This window comes from Toxotes jaculatrix, chromosome 9 (assembly GCF_017976425.1).
Source record: "Toxotes jaculatrix isolate fToxJac2 chromosome 9, fToxJac2.pri, whole genome shotgun sequence".
In the NCBI taxonomy this organism is placed as follows: Eukaryota; Metazoa; Chordata; class Actinopteri; family Toxotidae; genus Toxotes; species Toxotes jaculatrix.
The window spans coordinates 8266306-8292207 of NC_054402.1; the positions used below are offsets into that span (position 1 = coordinate 8266306).

The following is a 25902-nucleotide window of genomic DNA, read 5'->3' on the forward strand; positions in this document are numbered from 1 at the left end:
CTTGATAAGGCTTTATAAGCCAAAGCTGCTAGTCTATTGCTGGGTGCTGGGCAGGGGAATGGTTACAAATCAGATAATAGGATTTATGGAGGCAGATAGAACCATGAGACAATCTCCTGTAAATACAGCTGTCCACTGTTTATGTATGGTGTTGCATTACCAGGCCTCTCCATGTTCCTACTAGCTGACTTTGCCATGATGTCATCTCTCTGTTTCATCTGGAAATCCATCCTTGAATGTCTTCAGATACCCCCCACTCCCCCCTTTGTGCTGTCATTTCCTCATTGTCTTCCACTTAAAGCTGGCTAATGTTTACATAGAGACCACCATGGTCAGTATGGAACAGCAGCTGCAGTGGTACAGAGGAAAAAACTTGCTTTGTTCATAGCAGTACTGTATAAACAACAAGAGCAAAAGCCCTCACAGGGCATAATGTAGCTAACATAATGGCCTTCCTCAAGCAAGAGAGCAGGGAGCAGCCTCTCAGCCCTTCTCACCCTGCTTCTCACCCTGAGCAATAACCTATAAACAACTACGCACACACTCAGTCTCAGCCAGTCTCAGAAAACAGTGTCATGAGATGCAGTGTCCAGAACAGGCAGACTTGTGAGTGCGATAATCTGTCCATCTGAAATTCCTTCCACTTAAAGTCAGGCTACGGACAATCGGGGCCATTTACTCACCAGATTTGCTGTCATCTGACATAGTTGATGTCCTAATGTAGAGGGATATTTTCAGATACTACTTTCACATATTCGCAGACATTCCAGCCTGAAGGTGTACTGCATTTCTCAAGGAACATGGTAGCAAGTTTGATTGGTCATTATATTGGAATGAGCTGAGGAGGTGTAAGGAATTTATTGTTTTGGAGCTCTAACTGACATGCTAACTGAAATGCTACAACAGTTCATACTGCTGTGCCTCTTTTAGAAGATTATTTGCAACAATGAAAAGCTGTTTTAATCCTTAACAACACACTTCCTGTCAATATTCCACCCCTGTCTAACATGTAGTCAGTTCCTAAGCCAGTTAATCAGTAGCTAGTAAAATGATAGGTCATTATATTTTTTTAAAAGGTCTCTTGCGACCTTCCACGGACAGTTTCTAAAATTGTGACGCACAGCTAATCATGTTAAATGTGGTGTAGAATCCAGCACAAGATTAGGAGAGAGTAAAAACTGGTACTACCACTGCAGGTCTGGCATGCAAATCATATGCAAAGTCAGGGAGCAAAACACTTGTGGCAGTTAAAGCCTGGATGCAACCCGTGGTGAAGGCAGGAGACAACATGTTTATGCTCACTAACAAGCATGACTAGTCCCGGTTAAATGTTTTCTAACTGTTTACAAATGTGATTAACTCTAAGCAGTGACTCACTTATTCTACAGCATCTCCTTGCTGCTCAAACACATGATGAACATAAACTTTCTGTGCCCCCCCCAAAACATGTGATAGCAGTGCTATGCGTATTCACTTTTCCCTCGTGCTGCATCTCTGCGAGGGAAACAGTCGCACACTATTGTCTCAGAGCTGCTAAATGAATCGCTTAGTTGGAGTTTATCTCTTCTTGGGGGCCGGTCGAGGCTCCAGAGGTGGGCAGTGTTTTAAGGGTAGATGGGAGTGGCTTGGTTGCTTTTTTTGAACAATGTCCAGAATAAGCAGAAGGAACATGAAAACAACTGACTAATCCAGCACTTACCCAGTGCCTCTTGCATAGTTCTGTTAAGGTTATTTTACTCATCAGTCAGTGGTCGGACAATGTACTCCATCATGTCTGGCTACATTAACTCCCAAACAATCTTTTATTTGTAGCTGCTGCTTAGCTGACAAGCTATCACCTGTCAGATCTATATATTGATAAAATAGATTTGTTGGCCATAGTTTCTTTCTTGACTTGTAATGCAGAAATGAAATAGCAATAAAAGCTTAGCTATTTATAGGAAAAACTGGGTCAAGAAGAGACGATAGGTACATCTCTTTGTGACCCCCAATGTTGACATATGCTTAACAATAAGTCATCTAAATGAATCATGAGTCAATCTTACTTTGCATGCACAATATGAATCACACATGCAACGTGTGACTGTAAACAATTTAATTCCTGTTCTCAGGTCGGGATGAAGCTGCTGTTGGCTAAACCCTCCCATCTGTCCGTTGTTGTATCTGACATCACAAACGTGTCTATTCACATACGGCTAAGCATTGCCACATTCCAGACAGATCATATCGGCAAGGTGATCGCGGCTGCTTCTGCTTTCTCCCACAGCCAGTTTCAAAGGGCTTTACCGTCTTGCCCTTGTGGATGGTACATAAGAGGAGAAAGGAAGAGAGGTGGGGGTAGTCAGTGAGTTTTCAAGGCAGCAGAGCAGAGCAGCAGCAGCCTGTGTCCCAATGTCAGCTGCTGGGTCTGCTGTTGTTTTGCAGAGGGGCTTTGGGAAGTCCTTGCCCTCAGAGGTCAACTGAGAACGCCTCCCAGTTCCTGCTTTGACAGACACCCAGCTCTCAAACAGACATTTTCCTTGTTCCACTTTATCTGTGGGCCCTCATATGGGCCTTTCCCCAGAAGCTACAAAACTGGGGTGTTTATGTGACTGCAGTATCAAAGTCAGATTAGTTTATTATTGTTAGATATGTTCACTTAAAGGGATCCTTGTGATTGACATAAGCCTGCAACCTGTGATAATCTTCATTGGTTAATCTGCTGATTTTAACTTAATTAAATCAGCAAAGTGCCTCATGGAGGTTAAAAATCGCTTTTAGTCTGATTACGTGATTATTTTGTAGCATGAAACTCATATATCATATTATAGTTTCTGTGAACCCAAGGTGACCTTGTTTTGTGCAGTTGGCAGTCTAAAACCTAAACCAGTGTATTCTTACAATGCACAGCAGAGCAGTTTACACAGCAGAGCGTAGACCAACAGTCTTAACCGACATTCATAAAAAATTAACGCATTAAAGTTACAGTTTTTTTGTCACAACATTAAGCTTTCTTCTCCAAACCCAAGTTCATCCATTCATTCACATTCATTGTAAATATCCCGTGGTGGCCTTGTTTGAACCTTTGTCATAATATCCTGTCCTTTGCCATGAACTCTGGTTTAGCCGGTGTGTTTTCTGTCCAAAACTTAATTACTGCACCAATAGCAGATGCCAGACTTCCTTTGGATGGTACCTACAGGAAGTGTTGTGACAGAGGTCTCATGACAGGGAAATAAATTAAATTGGTCTGTGAGTATATAAATGTATTTCCATCTATCAAGACTCTATCAGCTGACCTTAAAATAGTGCCGTTCAGAAGGAAATTAGATCCCATTGATTTTTTTTTTTCTTTTATGCCTCTGCTCTGGTGACAGCCGTGGCCGGAGGCTTTATGTTTTCAGGTTTTCCGTCTGTCCATCCCATTCTCATCAACCCAAAATCTCAAGAACACCTTGAGGGAATTTCTTCAAATTTGGCACAAATGTTCACTTGAACTCAAGGATGAATTGAGTTCATCTTTGAGTTCAGAACTATGGTCAAAGGTCAAAAGTCAAGGTCACTGTGACTTCACTTCCGTCCTACTCTTGTAAATGTGATATATCAGGAATGCCAGGAGGGAATTTCATTATATCTGGCACAAATGTCCACTTTGACTCCACTGATTATAATTTGGTGTTCAAAGGTCAAGGTCACGGTGTGCACACAAAACACATTTTTAGCCACAACTTAAGAATTCACATGGTGGTTGTATAGTATTGTGTATCTTCTGTGCTGCCGGGTTGAAGATGTGTGTAAGGGATCCACATTTTAGAATTTGCTGCAACATCCATATTTGAAGCATTCTAGGGTGTTATGGCTACAACTTGTTCTAACAGAATCAGCTTTATTGGCCAAGCATGTGAACAATATCAGGAATTTGACTCTGTTTTTTTAATTAAATTCCTTCACTACATTGATTGTTTGAGTTTGGGCATACATACTTGTAAACTGGTTGATGGAGACATACAACCACAAGGCCATAATTCTAGTCTCTTGTAATTTGAACTAGCTGTGAGAATGAGAATATCTTTACTTATTTGCTAAGCTCACCAGTACACTATCACCGGGGTGATGGTGCTTAAAATAAAAAAAAGCATGAGTCAGACCACAACAATATGGGTCATAAACCTGATCATAACAACTTCTGGGATTATTCCATTTTTACTTTAGACCCTTCTGTTCATCCAGACATCATAAATGATTACATTTCAGGAAAACATTGTACTTGTGAGACCATAAAGAAATAGTTTATTTATCTATCTACAAATTGTTGTTTGATGATAGTCTAGTCTGACTATAACAGCAGAGTAAAATGGCCACTGATCCCAGATACAGCATATGGTTTGTTTCATGTCCACCCAGGTATGTGCTTCTACTTCTACTTTATCAAGGGCCTAACACACCTCCTAAATAGAGTATTGATGTGTAGTTTAGTGTGTGGAGGATTGAGTCGGTATGCTTTTTGGCTTCCTACTTGGCAGCATATGAAGACATAAAACTGAGAATGATGTAAAAAGTCATTAAAAATTTCAATATTTTTAGTAAAAACAGAAAACAGTTTCAGTTTATGTTCTCAATGCCCGTGTTGACATCTGGGGTTTCAGTTTGAGGTTCCTGCTTCGGTCTTGTTCTGTGTGGCAGCTGAAAAGGTCGTTGACAACTATCAAATTTTCTTTTTTGGCATTTATTTACCCAGGGATGGTTGACTGAGCACAGTTGCTCTTTTTGACCGACGCCCTTCTTTACATTCAGAACTGTTACTCATACCTGAGAACTTCCTTGGCCTTTTTCACGCCCCCCTGAGCATGTCTGTTTGACCAGGTTCAGCTTAGATTCACCATGATAGTAGGTGGCGATGGATGGGATATATCTAAATATGTTAGAGGAAATGTCTTGAAAGCAGAATGTGGTATTTCCCTCTTTAAAGCGTATTTGTACGTAGTAATATTCATATGTCTTAGCAGGCAGAACCTTAAGGGGTGGGCGTTTTCTTTGTGGCAACATGACTTAAGTAAAACGTGAAATGTGCCTTGTGTCATAAATAGTGTTCTACACAATAGGGTTGTGATTTGATTAGCCCTTAAAGTTGTCACTCACGAGGATCAAAAAATAAAAACAAAATACCAGTGCTACAGACATTGCTAGATATATACATACATAAACAGGAAAAAGGAAACTGTAATTATTCTGGTAAAATGTGTGTGCGCAGTATATTTGTCAGTTCGTTGGTATGAGGCCTAAAAATATGTTATTGGTAACAGGACTAGATTTATTATTAACTCTCATGGAAGGTATGAAACACACGGTAGAACTATAATGAAATGGCACTGACCAAAATGACCATGCAATCTTGGGTTTCAAATTTTGATAGTGTGCTTCCCTTGAAAATGTCCTATGCACTTTAAAAACAGTCCATCAGTTGTAACTTGCTCACAGCCCTGAGAAGTTGAGAGCTGACAGTCACTTTGGTCTTTGTTTGATCCAGCTATGGACACTGTGTGACTTTTGTAAGCAGGTGCATCATAAAATATAAATTTGACTTTACAGTTATCATGAGTAGTATACTTGAAATGGAATTACAGAATTATTGTTAGAATTATATATATACACAGCCAAAATTGAGGTGATAAGATTAGCTGTCTTTCATTTCATGTGAAACACTTAGACCTGATGTGATAATGTGTAGGAGTTAGAGATATGTAAACAAAGTTCTGGCCCTTTGGCTGGGATTGTGGTACAGGTGGTCATAGTAGTCAAATGGAAAACAGACATGAACATGCACGGGTTTCCTTGAATAGCACTAATAAATAGTCTGATTAAGGAAGCAGTGACACAGTGGAAAAAGCAAGTGTTTACATGCTATATTTAAATCAGTTTTCTCACGAAATCTTCTAACCATACAAGTAGCTAAGCTGATGAAAGTGAATTGCATCTTAATAATAAGATTTTTTTTTTTATTAAACTATGTCTACGTAGTATCAACATTGCTTAAATTAGGGAATTGTTTCTTCCAAAGATCCAGACAGTGAATCACTGTACTATAGTTGTGGGAACTGAAATTTCCTACAGCTGAAACTCAGATAAGAATAAACTCTGAGTCATGCAGCCAGAGTACAAATGCAGACTTCACCAGAACACAGTAAGACAAAATAGGACAATATCATCTACAATCAGCATAGACAACGACAGCGATCACTGAACTGTGTGAGTCCAAGGTTTTCAGGTGACATAATTGATATGAACACTACTGAAGGTTTGGCTGATGTGTGTGTCATCTGAGATAAATATCATGAATAGTATATTTAAAATGTAAATATAATTTCATAAAATATTTTTAGAATGCATCAATCAGTGATTGATTACAATTGACCTTTGAATAGACGCATTTTCATAAAGTGAAAATATCCAGGTTGCAAAATCTCTATTCCATGCCCTATTTATTACTCATTTTGACATTACTAATGAAAACTACTCTATGTACTGTGTGGACTGTGGACTTTATGTGCTGGTGTGCTCCAGCTACATGATGTGTTTTCAGTGTATTTGCTAACGTCATGGTGCACACAGCTGGGCGAGGAGAGTAGCCTCATAGGAACTGTGACGTTAGAGCTGGAGCGATGGTGCAACAAATTAAGGTGCTCAGGTCAGATTTTCCCCTTGAATGTAAATGTTTCTACTTTGTGGTTCCCCCTGTTTTAATTGACGTGTTCTATCTGCTGGTGTGCATCTGAAATCACCCCCCAATACCCACACATGTATGAGCTGCAGCAGATGGCAGAGGCAGGGGAAGTGACACAAAGAGTTCTGATTAAAGATAATGCTCCCCGTTAGTCAAACTGTCAGGGGGCGGGCCCAGGCTTTTGCTGATAGGGAGGCATGGCAAGAGATTATTCATTTTCTTAATGGTGGAAGTGTTCAGCTGCGAATTGAGGCTGATTATATTTACTGAGGGCTTTTGAGAGGTTGTTTTTCATAGGATGTGCTGCAGATTTCGCAGATCATTGCCCCCATGAAGTGAGTGAATGAGGACTGTAGGTACCAAACGCAGCATCCCTTTTCATCATCATCACACCTGTAGAATGGAGCTTTCCATCACAGTCATATGATGGCTTTGTATGTGGAATCATATTTGCTATAATGCCATGAAAGCTGAATCACATCAGGCTCTGCTCTGCGTGCACTAAATGGGTTTCAAAGCTGACATCTTGTTTAAAAGGAGAATGTGAACTTGGCAATTCCACACATGAGGGAAACATCAAGAGTTAAGTGTTTCTACCCCCGTGAGGACCCTGTCTGTCTTGGCGCTCCATGGCTAACCTCCCACCTTTTTTATTAACACACAAGAATTTATGGGCGCGTTTGGGTCTTATCTTCATGTGTTATGTCTTGCAGCTGCCAGCCTTTAAAGGTCAGTGTTTTGACTATTGGGAAACCTGAGCAGTTTGATTTAAATTGCAGCAGCGTTCTAATGCTAATCTGTTGGACTTGCCCGGAGTTTTAAACTATCAGAAACTCTGTTTAACATCTTTTCATGTTTACTTCTCTGGGTACACGGATGGGACAGAGCCATGTCCAACCCAGGGGCATCTGGATCTCTTCACTACTTGAGACAGATAATGGGTTGGAGTTGCTGAAAATGCTAAATGGCCACATACTGTTGCCACACTGTTGGACTCCTGCTTTGTTTGCAACCTGAATTTACTGGAAATGCTCCAGAAACGTGCATTATAAACTTTGTCTGGGACAGATGTCTGGTTAGCATCTCACTCAGAGCCAAGATGTGGAGCTCTGTGTAAACTGTAAGATGTACAAGGAACTTCCCCTTGCTCTCTCATGTCCATTTGTGGTTTATTTAAACTTTCTGTTACATAAACCGATGTCACATAGGTAAATACAGATACGTGACACCTGTCAAGCACACAAAAGAAGACAAACAGATTTTCGGTGGACTATTTGGCTCCTACATGAGGGGTTAAGCATCCTATTGTTCTGTTTTTCGTGATTTTTCATGGAGAATTTTCTCACTTCAGATGTAAAATATTCTTTAAATGTAACTGGAGTGCGTTCGCTCACTGGCTGAAACTCCCATCTGTTCCTGGAATGTGAGCTGACGTGTGACCCACTATTGATTAGGACTAGATAATCAGGGCTCTGTCGTCATTGTTCGTCCAGCTTTGTCTCTTCTCAGCACATTAGCCAGAATCAGTGTTTAGGCATTCACTCATACAATCATGGCCATTATAGCAGTCCCACCTTTCAGTTCATGCATCGCAAAGTCTTCACTGCTGTTCCTATGTTGAGAGGACATTTCTGGAAAGATGAAATTCTGGCCTTATTCAGTCACCAGAAGGCACAAGAATTGAAGTCACTGATGTGCTAAATATTCCTTTTTTGTTCTTTGCTAATTTTGAGAAGTGAGGAAACAAAACTCACATAGAATAGATGTGGGACAAGTGCTTTATTTTAGTCCTTATTTGGTCTTTATTTCTGTCCTTATTTTAAGCCAGTGACCATTCAGGGTGATGGAAATGAAAAGCTGCATCATGCTAACATATGAGCAGTTGTTCAGTCTTTTGGAATAATTTATAATGCAGTTTAATCTCAAAGAGCTTGACATGGTAAAGGCAAGGTAAAAATATTACTATTATTATTAAGTTAAAAGGCGTATCATTTGAAATTTTGTGTTAAAAGTGCCAATTTGATAGCTTTGTTTTGGTATCGATACCAAAACTCTCTTTGTTTAAATGTTAAATACTGTCTTAACAGTAGCAGCTTTGCCTTGATAAAATACAAAATAAAATAATGATTTAAATAATAAGCTGTCAAAACAGAAAGACTATTTTAATTTTACATAGAGCTTCAGGATATGTAAAAGCTCACACTGAACTTGAGCTGCCGGCTGACCGCATTTCCTCCCACTCTTAATTCTCTGCATGCTAGGTTCCACCCCTTACAACGCTGATGAGATTCTTCTCAACACACCTTTTACTGTAATTAAGCAGTAATGGCCAGGTGCCAGTGTATTTTCATGCAGTGTCGACACAGTGTTGTTAGTGTTGTGAGCATGAGCTCTGATGTGCCGTCAGTCAGATTAGACATGAGACATGTTGCCTGAGGTGCCCAGTTCAACTGTAGCTAAGCATTTAGAGTCACAAGAGGTAAATCGCCCTGCCACAACACATGACCCTTACAAAAGCTGGTAATAGACGAGAAACTGATGTTTGTGCAGCTGTGTAGTGTGTGTGTGTACTGCAGCAGCAGGTAAAGCAGAAAAGACAGAGTCAAAGACAACAACCTGCTGTCCCCTCCTCTCCTGCTTTAATAGGAGTACAGGTAAACAAGACTATTCTAACCTTTTAACTTGGATAACGTACGTGTTTAGCTTGGATGTTTGCTCACGCACATTTAAAAACATGTTGACTGATGCTTATCAGCTAGCCTGTTGACACAGCCTACTACTACTACACACACGCACACACACACAGTGTATTGCTCTGTTGCTGTAAAAGGTACACCTAGGATAATTGTTTAGGCCACAGCCATCTCTAACTTCATTAGTCAGTGTTGCTGGGACAGCAGAGTGATGAGTTGGGATCAAAGATGTGAGACTGGGCTTGTTTTTACAGTGTTGTGTTAGATAAGTGCAAATACAGTAAATGATTGCTGCGACTTATCAGCTGTCATGCGTGTCCACTAAAATGTGGTATAAAGCCTTGGTGGACTATCAACACATACCAGACAATTGTATCCCTTTTATTTCTGTGAACTGAGAGCTTTTGTATGAATTTGTTTGTTTTCCCACAGTCTCCTTGTTTTGGTGACTGCCAGAAATAGAGCAAAGCATGTCTACTTATCAACATGCAAAGAAACAAAAGGAATTGGCAAGACAAACTAGTTTTGATCCTATTTTTAGAAGCAAACTCGCTCAAAAGATTGTTTTGTGCAGTTTTGTTTTATTATTGGATGTTTTCCTTCCCAGTCATCTAAAATAGATGCAGTCGTGTTATCCTTTGTACCCCACTCTAGTCCCTCTCTATCTGTAACTGGCTGCCATCAGCACAAGATAAATGAGACTGTTGGAACAAGGTAAGATCAAGCTTTTAGGGAATGATTGAATAAGACTGAAGGGACTAGACGCTGTGCGTTCATAGATATGGATGACTGCCCTTCTTTTTCTTGGAGAGCTTCAAGTGCTTGCAGGCGATCCTTTTGTTACAGCATAGAGCTGAGACCCTTTACAATCCAAATAACAGGGGTTTTTAAACTTAAATCTTGGGAAGTTTTCTTCACTGTTTTCTCATTGACAGTAGATTTTTTGTGCAATGTTTTGTGCTTTATGGTGGTGCCTTGTTCTTTTTTCTGCTTAGAGTTGACCTTTATTTTGCTTTGATCTCGTCTGCGGAAAGAATTCACATTGACTGCAGAACATGATGAACAAATGGCAGTACATCAGAGTAACAACATGCTGTGTGTTGTTTGCGACATTTTTCCCACACAACAGCGCAACTCTTTGGTATAGCGTTAGTTGGGAGTGTGATTAGCAGCCTAGCTCACAGCTCTCTATGGTCCAGGGGACTGTCCAGTCCATTTGTTAACAAGGGCAGCGTGTCTAGGCTGAGCCCCCCTTTTTTTTTGATGTAGCTCAAACCAAAGCCATGGGGGGGAGGGGAAAGTTGGAGAGCTGGGAGAGTACAGCCTAGTTTTACAGCTTCAGCCCTCACTTCCCAGCGCTTAGACAGTGATCGATGGACTTAGACATGCTCTGCAGGACAGGCGGTGGGTGGGTTAGCTCATTTTGTTGTGTCCTCCTCCCCCATGATTTACTTCACGGAGGAAGTTTGCTCAAATTTGAAAGAGTGCATGAGAGAGAGGGAGGAAGAGCTGCACTGCCAGTTGTGCTGTTGAAAAGGCTGATTCGAAACTGAATGCACTTAAAATGTTTTCCTTCATTTTCCATGCAAGATTTCTGTGAGGAGGTGTGTGACGGAGTGAAACCAAGCTGTAAATTATTTTGTTCTTGAATGAGGCAGCAACTGCTTTTCCTGTGGAAATACTCATTCTAATTTTAGAATGATAAGGCCTCCTAAATGAGTTGTCTTTCCTCTGTGGTTGAGAGCTGTTGCTGTTCTGGGTTAATATGCTGGCTGCAGCTGAAGGATGCCAGGAATAACCCAGCTGGGTCACACTGACCTCTTGAAACTGGGCAGTTCTCCAGGTCTCAATTAACTGATGCTCTCTCTTTCCAGAAAAGGCAATAATATTTAAATGGGGTTTGTAAGAGTTATAGCGATTCCCTCTGAATGGTGCAATGGCTCTAAACCATTGCACTTGGAGAAAGAAAAAAAAATTATGCTTTGTTCTGTCTTCGTTTCTGTGGAGCAGAGTGATGACTGTACGGTATTTTTATGTAATTCACGCACATTTTACCAATATTAGATGCATTAATAGACATTCATAGCAGCCTCCCATAGTGAGAAATGACGTAGTATTTAGTTTAATACTCTTCAGATCATGCTGATTAAACCTATTATTTTGCTCATACTTTTTTCTGTGTCCTGAGACTGGAGATAGTGGTGAGACGCACACGGCAACGAGGCTCTACCATCAACACTATTAAGGCCGTACTGCCTCTGTCTTTTATCAGTGTATCAGTCTGACAGAAAATAAAATGAAAAAGTCTTGTACGTCAGGAGCACTACTACTACACCCCGAAGATAAGATCAAAATCGGCACTTCCTGGAAAAAAAAAAGAAAACTCGTCACTGCTGTCTTTGCTGTGTTGACTTCTCGGAGGAAAAACAAACAATACTGCCTACATGATGAAATAAAACTTCAGTGGTATTTTGCCTAAGGAAGGATGGATATAATCTCTAAATGTGGTGTATGAGTCATTATGTTACATTCACATAATTAAACACTACTTATTAACATAATATGGTGGGTAAGATACTTAAAGCAAAAGTGTACTGCAAACAATAATGTAAAGTGCTGAAACTGTTGTTCAATTCAATTTTATCTATGTGGCACCTTCCACAATCAGAATTGTCTCAAGACGCTTTACAGAGACACATAATCTGACCCCAGGTGACAGTGGCAAGGAATAATTCCCTTTTAACAGGAAGAAACCTTGAGTCTTGTGATTGTAAATTGAATTTTTTTGTTTTTTGCACAGTTAGTTGGATCAAAAAAGATATTTGAAGATGCCAAGTTGACATTTTAATCACTTGTTGCAGCACCATCTTAATGATGTGTGCAGTTAATTGTTGATAAGTTTAAGCTAATGGTTCTGAAACTTAAAATGAAGCTTCGGGGGAAAAGTGCAGATGCAATTTCAGACAAAGGCTACAGATTTCACAGCTGAAGCTGCTGATAAGAACAATATGTTGTAGCTGATTTGATTGAGAAACGAAAAGCATCAGGATTTGTCAGACACAACACCACAAATGACAACGATTGATTGATCACATTGTATGTTCACTATTGCTGTTTTTTTTTTTCTTGGGAAAGGGGGCCGGGTTAGGCTGCAGTTAGCCTTGTTGCAGTGTCTGTGTTGATGGAGAAAGAGGGGCCTGCAGGATCTTGTGTGTCAGCAGCCTGCATGTGAGAGACATTGCCTGGCGGAAGTGCATCACTGGCAGATGTCCAAAAGCCCCCCCCAACTCCCCTTTACTCCCCCTTTCTCTTCCTGGTCTATCTTCCTCTTTTGTATCTGAGCACAGAGAACACAGAGTCCCTTTAAGACGGCCAGTGGGAAAGCATATGGAGCAGTTGCAATCAAGGCCGCTGTTCTTCGTTTGTGCTTTTCCAGTTGACAAATACAACAATGGTGTTATTGGTGTGAAATCAGCGTGTTAGATTGTATGTTTCCCGTTATTGAATTGCATTATTATTTCTGCTGCCTTTCATGCAGAAACTCCAGCTCCAGTGACACAATCATATGCAGATGTAGCATGATTTTGGTTGGACCAAAGAAATGTCATTCACCAGCTCTGGAAGTGGGAGGAGCATGGAGTCTTGTTATGAAGTTGCTATAGAGGAACTGTGCTTCTCTCTCAGCTCGAGTAGGGATATCAGCACAGGAAATACGTTGGGAGGGAGTAGACACCTGCTGCCTCACCCCCGCAGCCTCCAACACAAGCACAAACCGCATACAACCGCATGTGAGATAAAGCACAGTAACCTCCTCAAGTTAGCAGACTGTAGTATCTCTGAAGCCTGTTTGATCAACAGCTAACACCAGTTCAACAGTAAGAAGTCAAACTTAATCTGTTTAATTGTTGATGATTTAAAATTACAAAGAGATTTATTTTAAATTTGATATACAAGGTTAGCACTCTCTCTCCACACACACATGAAATCCAATGTGGCTGCACTGGGTCTCAGGCTGAGCACTTTCTTTTAGTGTACTGTGATCATGTTCTTACCTTTTCAATCTCATTTCCCAGGCATGGAAGAAACGGTGGTTTATACTTCGCAGTGGGCGCATGAGCGGGGACCCTGATGTTCTGGAGTACTACAAGAACGACCACTCCAAGAAACCCATCCGGGTCATCGACCTGCACTGCTGTGAGCAGGTGGACGCTGGCCTAACCTTTAAGAGGAAGGAGTTCCAGGACAGCTTCGTGTTTGACATCAAGACCTCAGACCGCACCTTTTATCTTGTGGCTGAGACTGAGGAAGAGATGAACAAGTGGGTCCGCTCCATCTGCCAGCTGTGTGGGTTCAACCAGTCGGATGACAACCACGGTAGGTCCTGTTCTTGCTGCTCTATCACTCTGCCACTGTTTCTGTTTACCTCTCCTCCATCTCTGTTTTTACTTTAGTTGGTCCAAAGTGTCAAATGAACTGACAAAAACATCTTAAATGGGCTGAATGGACCTAATCACTAACTAATCACTTGAATGCAATTTTTTAAGTTTTAATTTCTATCATCTTTCTTTCAATTTGGCTAAAAAAATCTGCTTTTGGTCTGTGATTACTATAATCTTAAATAGTTGGTACATTAGAAAGTCATACTTCCAGTTTTATGTAATTCTGAAATAATTACTCAATTTATGGATTAATCAGTTAACAGAAAATAATCAAATCTGATAATCAATTAATTATTCAAACCATTTATCAAGCAAAAATTGCCAAACATTTGCTGGCCTTACTTTTTAGTTATGAAGCTGTTCTGCTTTTTTCTCTGTCTTACATCATTGTAAGTTAAATACCTTTAGGTTTTGGACTGTTTGTCAGAGAAAACAAGCAATTTGAAGACATTGCCTTCTACTTTGAGAAATAATGATGGGCATTTTTCACTATTTGTCTGACATTTAATGGGCTAAGTAAACAGTACAATATGTGCAGTTTGTACAGTATAATATGTACAGGCTCCATCTTTACTGTGTGTTTGGATGTTTATGGCAGATAAGCAGCACACAACAAAATACAATAACACTTCCTTTTTATTTGTCTCCCACTATGCTTTCCCATGTTATTTGGAACAGCTTCCATCTTAGTTTTCACAAAAATTCAACAGCAGAGGTCTGGCTGTGTGATATCATTGGAGATTATGTTTTTTTTCCATCTTTGTTATTTGAGAGAGTGGAATAGGAACATGCCTGCCAAATAAATGGACACAGTCTGAGAGTGTTATTGATTTTTCTCTTCATTTGTTTTGTTAAAGAAGGGTCTCATCTCTGCCTCTTGTATTCAGGGTGATGGAAATTCTGACTCTGAATATGGGCCATTTTGTAAGTTAGCATCAGACACAGAGTCTTAGTGTTAGTTATATGGTTTTTGCCACAGCTTCTGTTTCACATCTTTTATGTATGAGAAAGGCTTGTTTACCTCTGGGGGGTACCAATGATAAAAAAGAGTGCCAGAGCAGACAAGGCATGCTCATCATAATGTTTTTTTTTTTCTGCAGTAATGTTCATATGTGAAACTGTTACAAAGTGATGACTCAAAATCAAAGATAGTAACACAAAGCCCTCTTAACTCTTCTTCTTCTCCTTCAAAGCAGCAGTGAGTGAGGTCTTGGAGGTCAATGTGGCTCCTTGCCATACATGAGAAATTGATCACATATATTCGGTTTAGTGTATGTTTTATCAGAGTCTGCGAAAAAGCTGCTTTCATATTCTTGTTCCTGCCCATCCAGATTGCATTCACGCTATTGTTTTCGCACCATCTGGCAGTAGTGGACGTTAATCTTTGTGCACATGGTTGATCATCTGTAACATGCAATATGTCCAGGTGCTGAGTAAAAAAAACAGCTGTGGAGAGTATAATGATGCTCACATCATGAGGGGATCCCCCGGTCCAAGTTCAATAATTAGCAAGGTCCTGTTTGGAATCTCACATTGTATCAACTGTAGCCAGAAGGGTGTGGTTGGGAGAATGCACTGGAGGAGTGAGAGGGTTTATGTCATGACAGCTGCATTAGTGATTGTAGTCCCTTTAGTGTAAACATCACATCAGGCTTCATTGGTTATGTAATTCTGTTTTCACTGAAATGTGAAGTTGCTGTTTGTGAGAAACTTCCATGCAAAATCATGATTCTCAGCATTATTTGTGCCAGAGGGCTGTGATTTTCGGAGAAACCCCAACTGATTTTGTGTCACATTACAAACCAAAACTAACACCTTGTTCAAGTGTTTCAATGCTGTAGACATGCGTGAAACTATTTTTTGGGAAAATTTTTATTGAACTCTTACGTATTAGAAAAATTTAAGAGAGAAACCTCCCCTGACGTCATAGCGCTCAGTATTCTCAAGTGCCTAAGTAATAGACGTAGTGGTTTTAAATTTTCCATGGGTGCATATTTAAATTGTGAACTAAACATCCTGGAGAAAGAATTGTAGATGTTATTCTTTCATACATCTGTTCCCCAAGGGCGTAGCTGCTCAATTTACCGCTGGCTCCCTATGACATCATTATTGCCGTCTTAAGTATGTGGAAAAGCAAAGACGTTTATTGAGAGAAGTAGCCATGGATCTTCAGGTGGTTAATAAGAGCATTCAGAGCTGACCCACTGCTGCTCTGAAATAAAAGAGCCACCAGCAGAGTGTTTGTTCACTCATGTGTACTTTTGTGCTGCATAGATGTGCTTCTTCCTCCTGGTGTCCTTTTCCTTTCAGCTCTCTCTGTCTATCTTTATCAGACGCACACCGAGACACACAAACAAACACACATCTTAAGATCAGTCCACACAACACGCACCTTCCTTATAAAACCGACTTTGCATGAAAGACCTTTCCAAGGAATAAGCTGTTGACTTACATGCAGAGCCATCCTTCTATTCCTCCGAATAACTCCTTCCTGCTCCCTTGTGTGGTATCAAGTTGTTGTCAGTGTGACGGTGGAAATAAATGCTCACCTTCTCTAAACTGTTTTCATCAACGGTGGCAAAGTTTATAACTAGTTAATATTTTATAGGTCTTTTTACGCAGTTGGAAAACTACCCACACTGCTGTCTGAAGCTGCCTGTTTTATAAGTCAGCAAAAATACATTTTGATCATAGTTCTCATCAAGTCTGTTTCATTTGTACAATTCAGAGCTTTTCAGCCTTTCACATCATATGATACCCTCCATCTAGTCACTCAATTTGGTGGGATTAACCATAGCCATGTGTTATAGATACTATAATCCAGGTATATTATAGATTAGATATAGAAAAGCAAATAAAGCTCCCTGGTTACTGCAGTTGTGTTGCAAAATGGTCAATTTTCAACAACACAGTCTTGTAGTGTGGAAATTCTCAGCACAAAGTGCTTTTGCCCCATCCGGCCTGTAGAAACTCCTTGTCAACGAGATGAGTGCAATCTTGACAGAACCCGATGACTTCCTGCCTGCATCAGTGTTCCTCACGCAGCATCTCCAGTCTTGCCCGTGAACACATACTGCTCATGGAGCTGAGCCACGGTTTCACACCATTGACACATTAGCTGTTGTTTGACACGCTGAGTTTTTATTAGCTGTATCTCGTATCTGTCGGTTTTATAATTATACTTTGATGAAGTAACTTGGATATATGGGTAGCGATTGGAACTAACAGAGGAGAACTATTCAGAAACCTCTTTTAGCAGTAAAGACACGTTGTGTGTTTTCCTCCAGGCAGCCAGCTGCAGATCTGAGCCAGTGCGTCACCTAACAGACTGGGAATTACACCTCTGAAAGAAAACAAACCAGGCTGAGAAAAAAATTTGAACTTAGTTCCTCTTATGGAAATTACACAGATCAACAAACAGAAGAAGGACAAATACAGAGTTATGCAGATAGCGTGTTTGAACCAGAAGGTGTCAACCATGCTCAAGACACATCACCCTGGGTGTCTGAGATTCACATTGATAGCATATTGATGGTGAGGAAAGTTGGCCAGGGGCAGCAAATGCCATTTCAGTGTTACACAACTCTTGAAAACAACTCTCTGCCTGTGATTCTATCTTTCACTACATATCATTGTGTTTCTCTTTCTGTTTCTCACACGCATACAGCCCTACACATGTATTTTACAGATAGTTCTGAGATTGACATATTTATGTTGTGGTTCACCATTCTAGGTCCTAAATCACCACACTTAACCACCTTTTTTGTGATTATACAGACAGTTTGTTTTATGTGCTTAGATTTTAAGATATTAACATATGAAGTATCTCCAAAAAATGGTTATATACCAATCCTTTCACTGAATTTAGGAATTAAAAACAGACCAATAGTGTAATCATTTGGACACATACATGCATATAAAGTATATATCATATATCCCCTCTCCTTTAGCTTCTCTCTGCACAAGCATGTATGCCTTTTCCCTTCCCAAAGCGCCCTTTGTCTGCATTGATTTTTGGTGAAATAATGAGGCTCCATGGCATTGGAAGGTCAGGTTTCTGCTGCCACAGAGCTGTCTGAGGATGGCTTGCTGTTGCTGCCACTGCTGTGCATCCCATTATACCACTGGCAGCATCTGAAGGATTGCTGGAAACCAGAGACTTGAGAATGCAGTGTGCACACCCATCATTAAAATCATCAAAGAAGAGGGATGATATTTCTGTCTGTCAAAATAAATAAATATAACAGGACGTAGGTGTTCAAGGAAGTGCAAAGTGTGAATTGTGTTTATGTTTAAATGCACTTTGTTTTTGTTTTTTTTAATCCTTTAACTCAGCAAATGAAAAGGCTTATATAAGTGCAGCTGTGCTTGTCACTCACTTAATTTCGAACAATTGCTGACAGCAAAAGGAGGACTTTTCAAGAGGAACTGGAGAGAAGTTGGGATTAGTATGGCACCTCTGATTGCCTTACACATGCATGCATCAAGTTATGTGTTTTTCTAGTTCTCACAATCTGTTGGTGGGTGTTAGCGCAGTTGTTATCAGATACTGATGGATGTGTGGCGTGTGTCTGCACCCAGGGAGATCCACCCCCGAGCACAATCTAATGAATGGAACATCAGCTCGTCAATTATGGGCTTTGTTCTGCTCTCTCCCGGCTGTTTGAACTCACAGACAAGGATAATCTTAACCAAGGGATGAGATTCTTACTTGTCAGCAGTCCTCTCTTTTTTGCCTTTTTGTTCCATCTTTTGCAGGACAGCACCCACTCTGTTTTGTTTTCCTCCTCTTCATTTTGTCTGTTTCCCCGCCTGTCCCTTGGAAAAAAAGTCAGTATATTTTTTTTAACAGTTTCCCTTAAGATGGTGAGGAATGGAAAAAATAGTAATTACTAAATCAGCATTTCCAGCAGCAGACTCAGTAGTTTTTGTCAAATAGGCATTGAGAAGAGATTACGTTTATTCAAACAAAATCTTTCACTGGGGATTCACATCAAACCCCTGTTATGAAGACAGATGGATGACTTGTTGACTGTACCTGCAGATCTCAGTATAAAAATGCTTAAAGAAGCATCTTGGTGAAAGTAATCACCTTCATGATGATCGTGGCCTTGCCATCTCACTGGAGTTGCCAGTTTCCAAAATAATAAATATGTTTCTGTAGAGGAAAAATTGTAATCTACCCAAAACCTCCCCTTTAACTTATGCTTACAAAAGAAAGGGAGAGATTTGTACTCAGTGAAAGTCTAAACTTACCAACAATGATTAAAGAAGAACCTACGTAAATGATAGTAAAGCTGTGGCTAGTGTTTGTTTTTCTCTTCAATAGTGACTGTGCCTATGAAATGTTAGTTAAAATGTGACTGGCACTGGGAACACATAAACCTTCCTTGACAAGGCAGGAATTTCACTAAATGCATCAAACCAAAAACATTCAAGCAGTTTCAGCATGTTATGAAATCAAGCTGTTTTTTTTTTTCTTCATGTTGTTTCAAATCTTCTTATAAAACTCTGCTTGACATTGCAGTTCAGTCTCAGATTTCAGTTATTTTATGTTACATACATAATTCCTCATCCATGGATCACTGTTTTTCTACTTTTCCCTCAGTCCTTGTTCATCCTAGAATGTCTGGAGTCCACTATCTATCTGGGGAATAATCCTTGTGGGTTTAGGTTTACAAAGTCTGGCTTTATGTGTAGTAATTTTTCATTTTTAAGTTGGCATCAGCCTGACTCTTCAAATGGCTGGTTCAGTAACGGCCTGTGGAAAAGCCAATCACTCTAAATGGAGGCTATCATCCAGCCTGCAGTCACATGGAAACTGCAAATGGACTATTTCGGAATGGGATTTTCCCTTTGGCCAACTGTTTATATGCCATTCAGCTGATGTCTGTAGATGTTTACACCTGTCTTCATTTTGTAATCAGCAATTTGGACTATAATCTGCTTTCTGTCATGCAAATAAGCTTCCCTCTTCCGTCACAGTGTAACTGGTGGGATGGTGGGGTTAGCACAGGTAAAAGTGTAATTGCAGAGCTGCTGCCTTTGTACAAGAGCACACAGATAATCCACATAACTGCTTAGATGCAAAGACATTTTTGTGGACAGCTGGTAACAGTATTTGTAAAGTGCAGGACATTCTGCATCCTTAAAAAGATGGACAAACTATCACAGAAAATTAAAGTCTTAGAGCTGATTTGATTGAAGTTTTTTTTTTTACTCCAACCTGCTAAAACATTTCAGATGTCCACATTTTGAGGACAGTTTACAACACAAAGTGATAATCACTTCACTGGGTTTCCATTTTTGTTCAGTTTGTCAATTTTTGGTTCAGTCTAGAATTTATACAGACCTACACAACTAAAATGCAAAATTACCACATTGTAGATTTTTTCTTTTTTGTTCTTTACATGAAAGAAACTTGGGTCTGATCACAGTACTTATGGAGCCCAACTGAACTGCAGCATTGTCACAACTGTTGACAGATGTGACCAGGCTGCATATAACAGCAATCATAGGAATAGATTCAGGCAGTTGTATTCACCCTTAAGAAACACACTTAAGTTTATTGGAATGATTGTGTAGAGTATCCTGACTGAATTACTACACTGTATACTGCAATTGAGAGCAAACACAAGAATCACATTCTCCATTCATCATGACTTCTGTGTTTCCAGACCAAGCTTGTTCCCATTCTGTAATTTACTGTATTGTCAGAGCATATTATCCTTTTATTTTTGGCTTGGTTGGCTGCAGGAAGCAGCTCAGCCCTTTCCAGGTAAGTCTCACATTTTTCTGATGACAGGATGAAAACTAACACTCAGCCTCCACCACAAATTGTCTTAACTTTTCATCTCCATCTCATGTCCTCCCTACTGTTTCACAGCTACGGTATTTATCCGCCCATCACCTTGCAGAAATGAGGTCAGAGCGTTGAAAATGAGCTGCTGTTTTAGATTTAGCCAAACTCTGTAAATTCATTGGCCTTGACAAGCCTGAGCCTTTTAGGTGATTGATCAGTTCAGTGTGTTGAGGCAAATTTGTGTAGCAGTGTGGTCGAGGGGTGGTGCTCTCATGATGCTGTGGAGTGAGCAGGCACAGGAGAGTAATGTGATCAGGGAATGCTCCTGTGTGTCTGCTCTGCTTAATACTCTTCTGAGCTGTTTTCAAGGGAGGATGAAACAGCCATGTCACTTTGTTCACTTCAGACTAACCAGCAGAGCGAGGATGCCATTTTCCCTCTTCCTGTGAAGCGTCATGCTCCCTCAGTGCCTACCTAACCCATCTCTGCCTCAGCTTGCATCTCCTCTATCCGGTTATGTCTGTCTCATTGAAAGCTCCCAACCCCCTCTAACCACACATGCAAATGGACTCCACTATGTGGCCTCCTGGGACACGGTGTTGCTTTAAAGAGCCTCTGGTCTGGCAAATCCATGTAGGGAAACAAATAATGTATGTATATACTTGGAATCAGCTCTGAAAAGGAAACAGTTTAATGCTCGGATCATTTAGCTGGTGCTCTTTTCCAGGTTGACTTGCACACGTAGATGGCTTTTTCAAGGGCACTTTGAAACGGTATCCGTGGGGAGATCAAACCTATTGCCTGACCTTTGTGTCACAAGATGGCCTCATCCACTACCAGGCCACCCTTCAGAGCCTCGACAAATCTGAGGATAACATGCAGAACTCACTGTAGCCGTCTCAGCCCAGAGGCTATATATTTTTAAGTACAATCTCTTATGAAACCACTAAGGAAATTGCATTTCTCTAGTGCCCAAATTGAAGGCAGGTGGACAGCGTGTACCTTAGATGATTATCTCTGATGGAATATTTAAGGGATGATTGCAGTCCTGACAAAAAGCATGATACTGCTGTATTGGGAAAACTCAAATCCTTCCCCTTCCTTCATGTTTCTATCAGACACCCTTTCAATTCGATAGGTCAGTGGTATTTTCTATTTTTAAATCTCATTTCAGATTAGATTATCATATGTCCTCGTCTAATTCTGGCCAGACTGAGAGGAAATGAGTACCCTACAAAGACGTTCTTGTCCTTAGTGATCCAGCAGGGTTCTAATTTTGGCCCCCTGAGACCAGCAGCCAGCTTCTATTAGATTATGGTCACAGAGCAGATGAGACAGTAGGTGATGTATTATAGAGCATAATTGGAAGATTGCTCATGAACTTAGGAGCTCTTTGACCCAGAATAACCATATGTCGTTCACCAACGAAAAGGGTCTTTTAATGCATTGCTAGTCTGATGTTTGTTTCAAGCAGAGGAATGTTGTGGGAAGAACTGTTTTGTCTCTTTTAAGTTTTTTGTTTGATGTCGAGGTTTCAGCTTAGTTGTAGAAAAAAAAACTTTCTGGTAATCACATCAAGCCTGTAACTCAAGAATATAAAAGAACTTATTTCACTTGTTCCAGTCCCTCCAGTTTTATTACTTTTCTTTGTAGGATGTAGTATAATAAATTACTTCTCACTTTGGTTAATAAACATTTTACCACCTTACATGGAGTGTCACAGTACATTAGCCAGTGGAGGGAATATTACTGGAAGCACCTAAGGGAAAGTTTCAGTGGTTTTATTTTCTGCTCTTTTCTCCGTTTCTGTGTTGTGGTTCTACTGACTTGGTGGAATTGCTTCCCAGTGGTAACATACATCATCAGACCCATTAGTGTCTGTGATGAGCCATGTAGGCTATTCGATCAGCAGACTGGACCAGTCGTCTTTCATCTCATTCTGATCCTGACTTGTCATGTGCGGCAGTTAATCGAAAAATATTTAGGGCACACAGAAAAACATTCTCTTGTGCTCACTTACTCGATGAAAATGAACAAGATTACTTTTTACTTTTTGTTGTCTCCTTGGCATTAAAGTCATCAAGTCTGCTTGTATTTTTTTCCCCATGTAGCTCTTCACTCTGGCAGGGCAGAGGAACTTTCTACAATAAATCAATATATTTACCCATGTTAGTGGGGCCTAGTACTCACTGCATTGGATGAAAGCTTTTACAAAGCTTTTTGTGGAGAAAGGAGATGATGCCTAAACAGCCTAGGGAGAGTGGAATCACTCTGAACAATGGTGTAATTGAGGATCACTGGGGGGAGTCCCTGCCTGTGTGGCTGTGGGGCCTGGGCATCTCACTGATGTCCACTGGCCTGGAGACCCTACAGCAGAGGCCTTTTTCCCCCAGGCATGGATGTGACCTCATTTAGCTGACTGGGCTCCAGAATACCCCCGCCCTCCAACCACTCCACATGCATACACAAATGCTCACACACCACATTTGTGTGTGTTTTCTGTTTTTCCCAGTGGCTGTGGTCCCTCTGTATGGTCAGCTCACATCATGACTCATAGAACATTGGCCTCTTCTTAAAAGGCTGTTTGACCCATAACATGCTCTGTAAAGGTCTGATAAAGGCGGAGGTGAATGATGTAGGGGAAATTAATGTGCGTCAGTTAGAAAAAGTGAAAAGTGGGAAGTTATTTTTAAGACATGACTTAAATTACAGTTGAAGTGATTGATTGACAGTTAAGTACTTGTGTACTTTATCTAAAATGAGGAGATTTCCTGCTTTTCTCTGTTTTATATCCTATATCTTTGGGCTCCAGTTTGTTGGACAAAACATTGGATTTTCATGTCAATTTTCTATGAATCACTTAGAAAATTGATCTCTTCACTATTGTTTTATATATTATATTAAACAATTAATCAAAGAAACAATCTGTAGGATAACTGATTATAAAAAATAATAATTTGGGTCTGCATTGGATTTTGTGATGTATATGTGCACAAGCAAACTCTTGCATTTACGGTACAGTGAAAGAGAGAGATTAGAATCAACAAAAGATGAGTTTTTTCCTCTCTCCCATCAGCTAGTGTTGCACACAGCACCATGGGTCGATGGATCAGTGGTCCGCCCACTCTCTACTCCAACAGCTCAGTGTGCGCCTCCTCATTTTGGCCTCCTGCCCAGTCTATTTGCAGTATCCCCATCTTAGATTTGCCTTTTCTTTGTAGCGTTTCAATGCGGATATTAGGGATGTCACACAGAAACACTAAGACCAACTGTAAGACCATGTTGTTCTCACTGTCCCGCTGTGCAAAACAGCGGTCAGCTCAATAAAATCAAACAAAGCACACTGACCCTGGTCAAAAAGGATAACTTGGATCATGTGCTTTTTGAACCACTCACACCCTGCAGCCCAAAAAAGCAGAAGGATACTGTTTTCTCTCCTCCCTTGAGACAGATCCCTCTTCTCTATTGATTAGAGAGCAGACTGAAAGCTATTGAATACAAGGCTCCATGCAAAGCAAGGTCATGTAAAGGCTTTAAACCCTCAAATGAATTACACACTGCCCTTTGACTTCAGGGATTGTGATAACCAAAGGAAAATGTTTAAGGGATGATTATTTGACTGATTGTTATTTTCTGATTGTACATCATGTCCAGTCTGCAGAAAACTGCTTTTAAATTCTCAAAACAAGTTGGGTTTTGGGGAAAAAAAAACCAAACAAAAAAACTTTTATGGGTTAAACAATCAATAACTCCAATTTCTCCTATCTGCAGATGGCAGGTTACACCATATGCCCCGTTCTGTCGGACCAGATGTCACGAGCTCCATGGCCCCTCTTACCGGAGAACGCAAGTCCTCTGCCCCCATCCACTCCAGCCAGCCAGTCCTCTTCACCTTTGATGTGCCTGTGCGTCACACACACCATAGCTCCTTGTCCAACAGTGCACCCCAGGACTACCTCCTCCTCCACCAGTGCATGAGCAGGAAGACAGAGAGTGCACGGTAAAGGTCACGACCCTCGGGCGTCCTGTGTCAGTTTCCTGTTATCTGTTAATGCAGGTCAACATACAGGTTTATGGTGCTTCCTCAGCTTAGAAGCCCCTAAGGGTTAGAACTACTGTTAGAGGGGGAAAATGATCTAACTGCTGTGTGTGTGTGTGTATGTATGTGTGTCTGTCTGTCTGTTTGTCTGTGTGTGTGTGTGTGTGTGTGTGTGTGTGTGTGTGTGTGTGTGTGTGTGTGTGTGTGTGTGTGTGTGTGTGTGTGTGTGTGTGTGTGTGTGTGTGTGTGTGTGTGTGTGAGCGTGAGCACTGTAGATTATAATTCATTTAACAAGTGCTCTGAGTGAAGAATATAAAATTCAAGTAAATATTCTAAACTTAAGACAGTCTAAAATGAGAACTAGATAACCTTAAAGAAATATCCCCATGGTTGTGGCAGATAAGTCTACATTCAGAAGCCTGACATATTATACCATAAACCATGTACCATAAAACACTATGTACATGGACATGAACGCCTATATGGCTATATGCTATAGTGGGAGAACAAAGGGAGCAAGTGTTTATATTAAATGCACTCCTGAGCTTTCCATTAACATTCACCTCACCCCCTGTTGCCATCATTCCCACTTCCAAGAATCAAAAGGCAGCTTTAATAATGATGCCATTCAGTAGATAGCCGGCACGGTAGATGATCAATGAGGCTGAGGCTGCAATTCATCACTCCTATAGGTTTAGACTCGCCCAGGATAGAATTGCCCTCTCAGCCACACGATTTGCACATAAATCTGCTGTGTTGGACCTCTTCGAAACCCAGGAAATCAAACCTCACACTCCATCTCATCAGCTTTATGCAGATATTTCTGTCACTCCCTCACGAGCTTCTACTCCATGGGTCTGCTAATCAAAACAGGCATCTGCTGACGGAGTATGATTCACGTCGGAATAAAACTGGTCTGATGACCAATGGTATGAATTAATCTATGCAAAAAGCCCCCACTCAGTCACAGTGATGGACGGCAGAATTATGAACAAAATCATTGATTGATGAATGAAATCCCGAGGAGACAGAAAAAGAAGAATTGATTAAACGCAGCATGCCATCTGACAGGAAAAAGAAATGGAGTCTGAGGGAGCAAAATGTTATGCCAATATTAATTGTATTACTTTGATCCATTATTCATTTAAAATTGTAACATTTATAATCAAGATTGAGCATAATCATTAGAAGCCTGCAGTGTAGTTAACACATATGTGCATATGCATTAT

The 25902-nt window shown here is 40.5% G+C and overlaps 1 protein-coding gene across 3 annotated transcripts in view; it reads left to right on the forward strand.

Annotated features, from left to right (window-relative positions):
* Positions 1 to 25902, forward strand: part of gab2 (GRB2-associated binding protein 2) — a 32610-nt gene that overhangs the window by 871 nt on the left and 5837 nt on the right. For 2 of the 3 annotated variants that reach the window (XM_041046906.1, XM_041046907.1), the window contains exons 2-3: positions 13467 to 13767; positions 24406 to 24634. In XM_041046906.1, coding sequence (XP_040902840.1) covers positions 13467 to 13767; positions 24406 to 24634 — 530 coding nt within the window. Of the gene's footprint in view, positions 1 to 13165; positions 13269 to 13466; positions 13768 to 24405; positions 24635 to 25902 lie in introns of those variants that run through there. The other variant, XM_041046908.1, reaches the window with a different exon arrangement.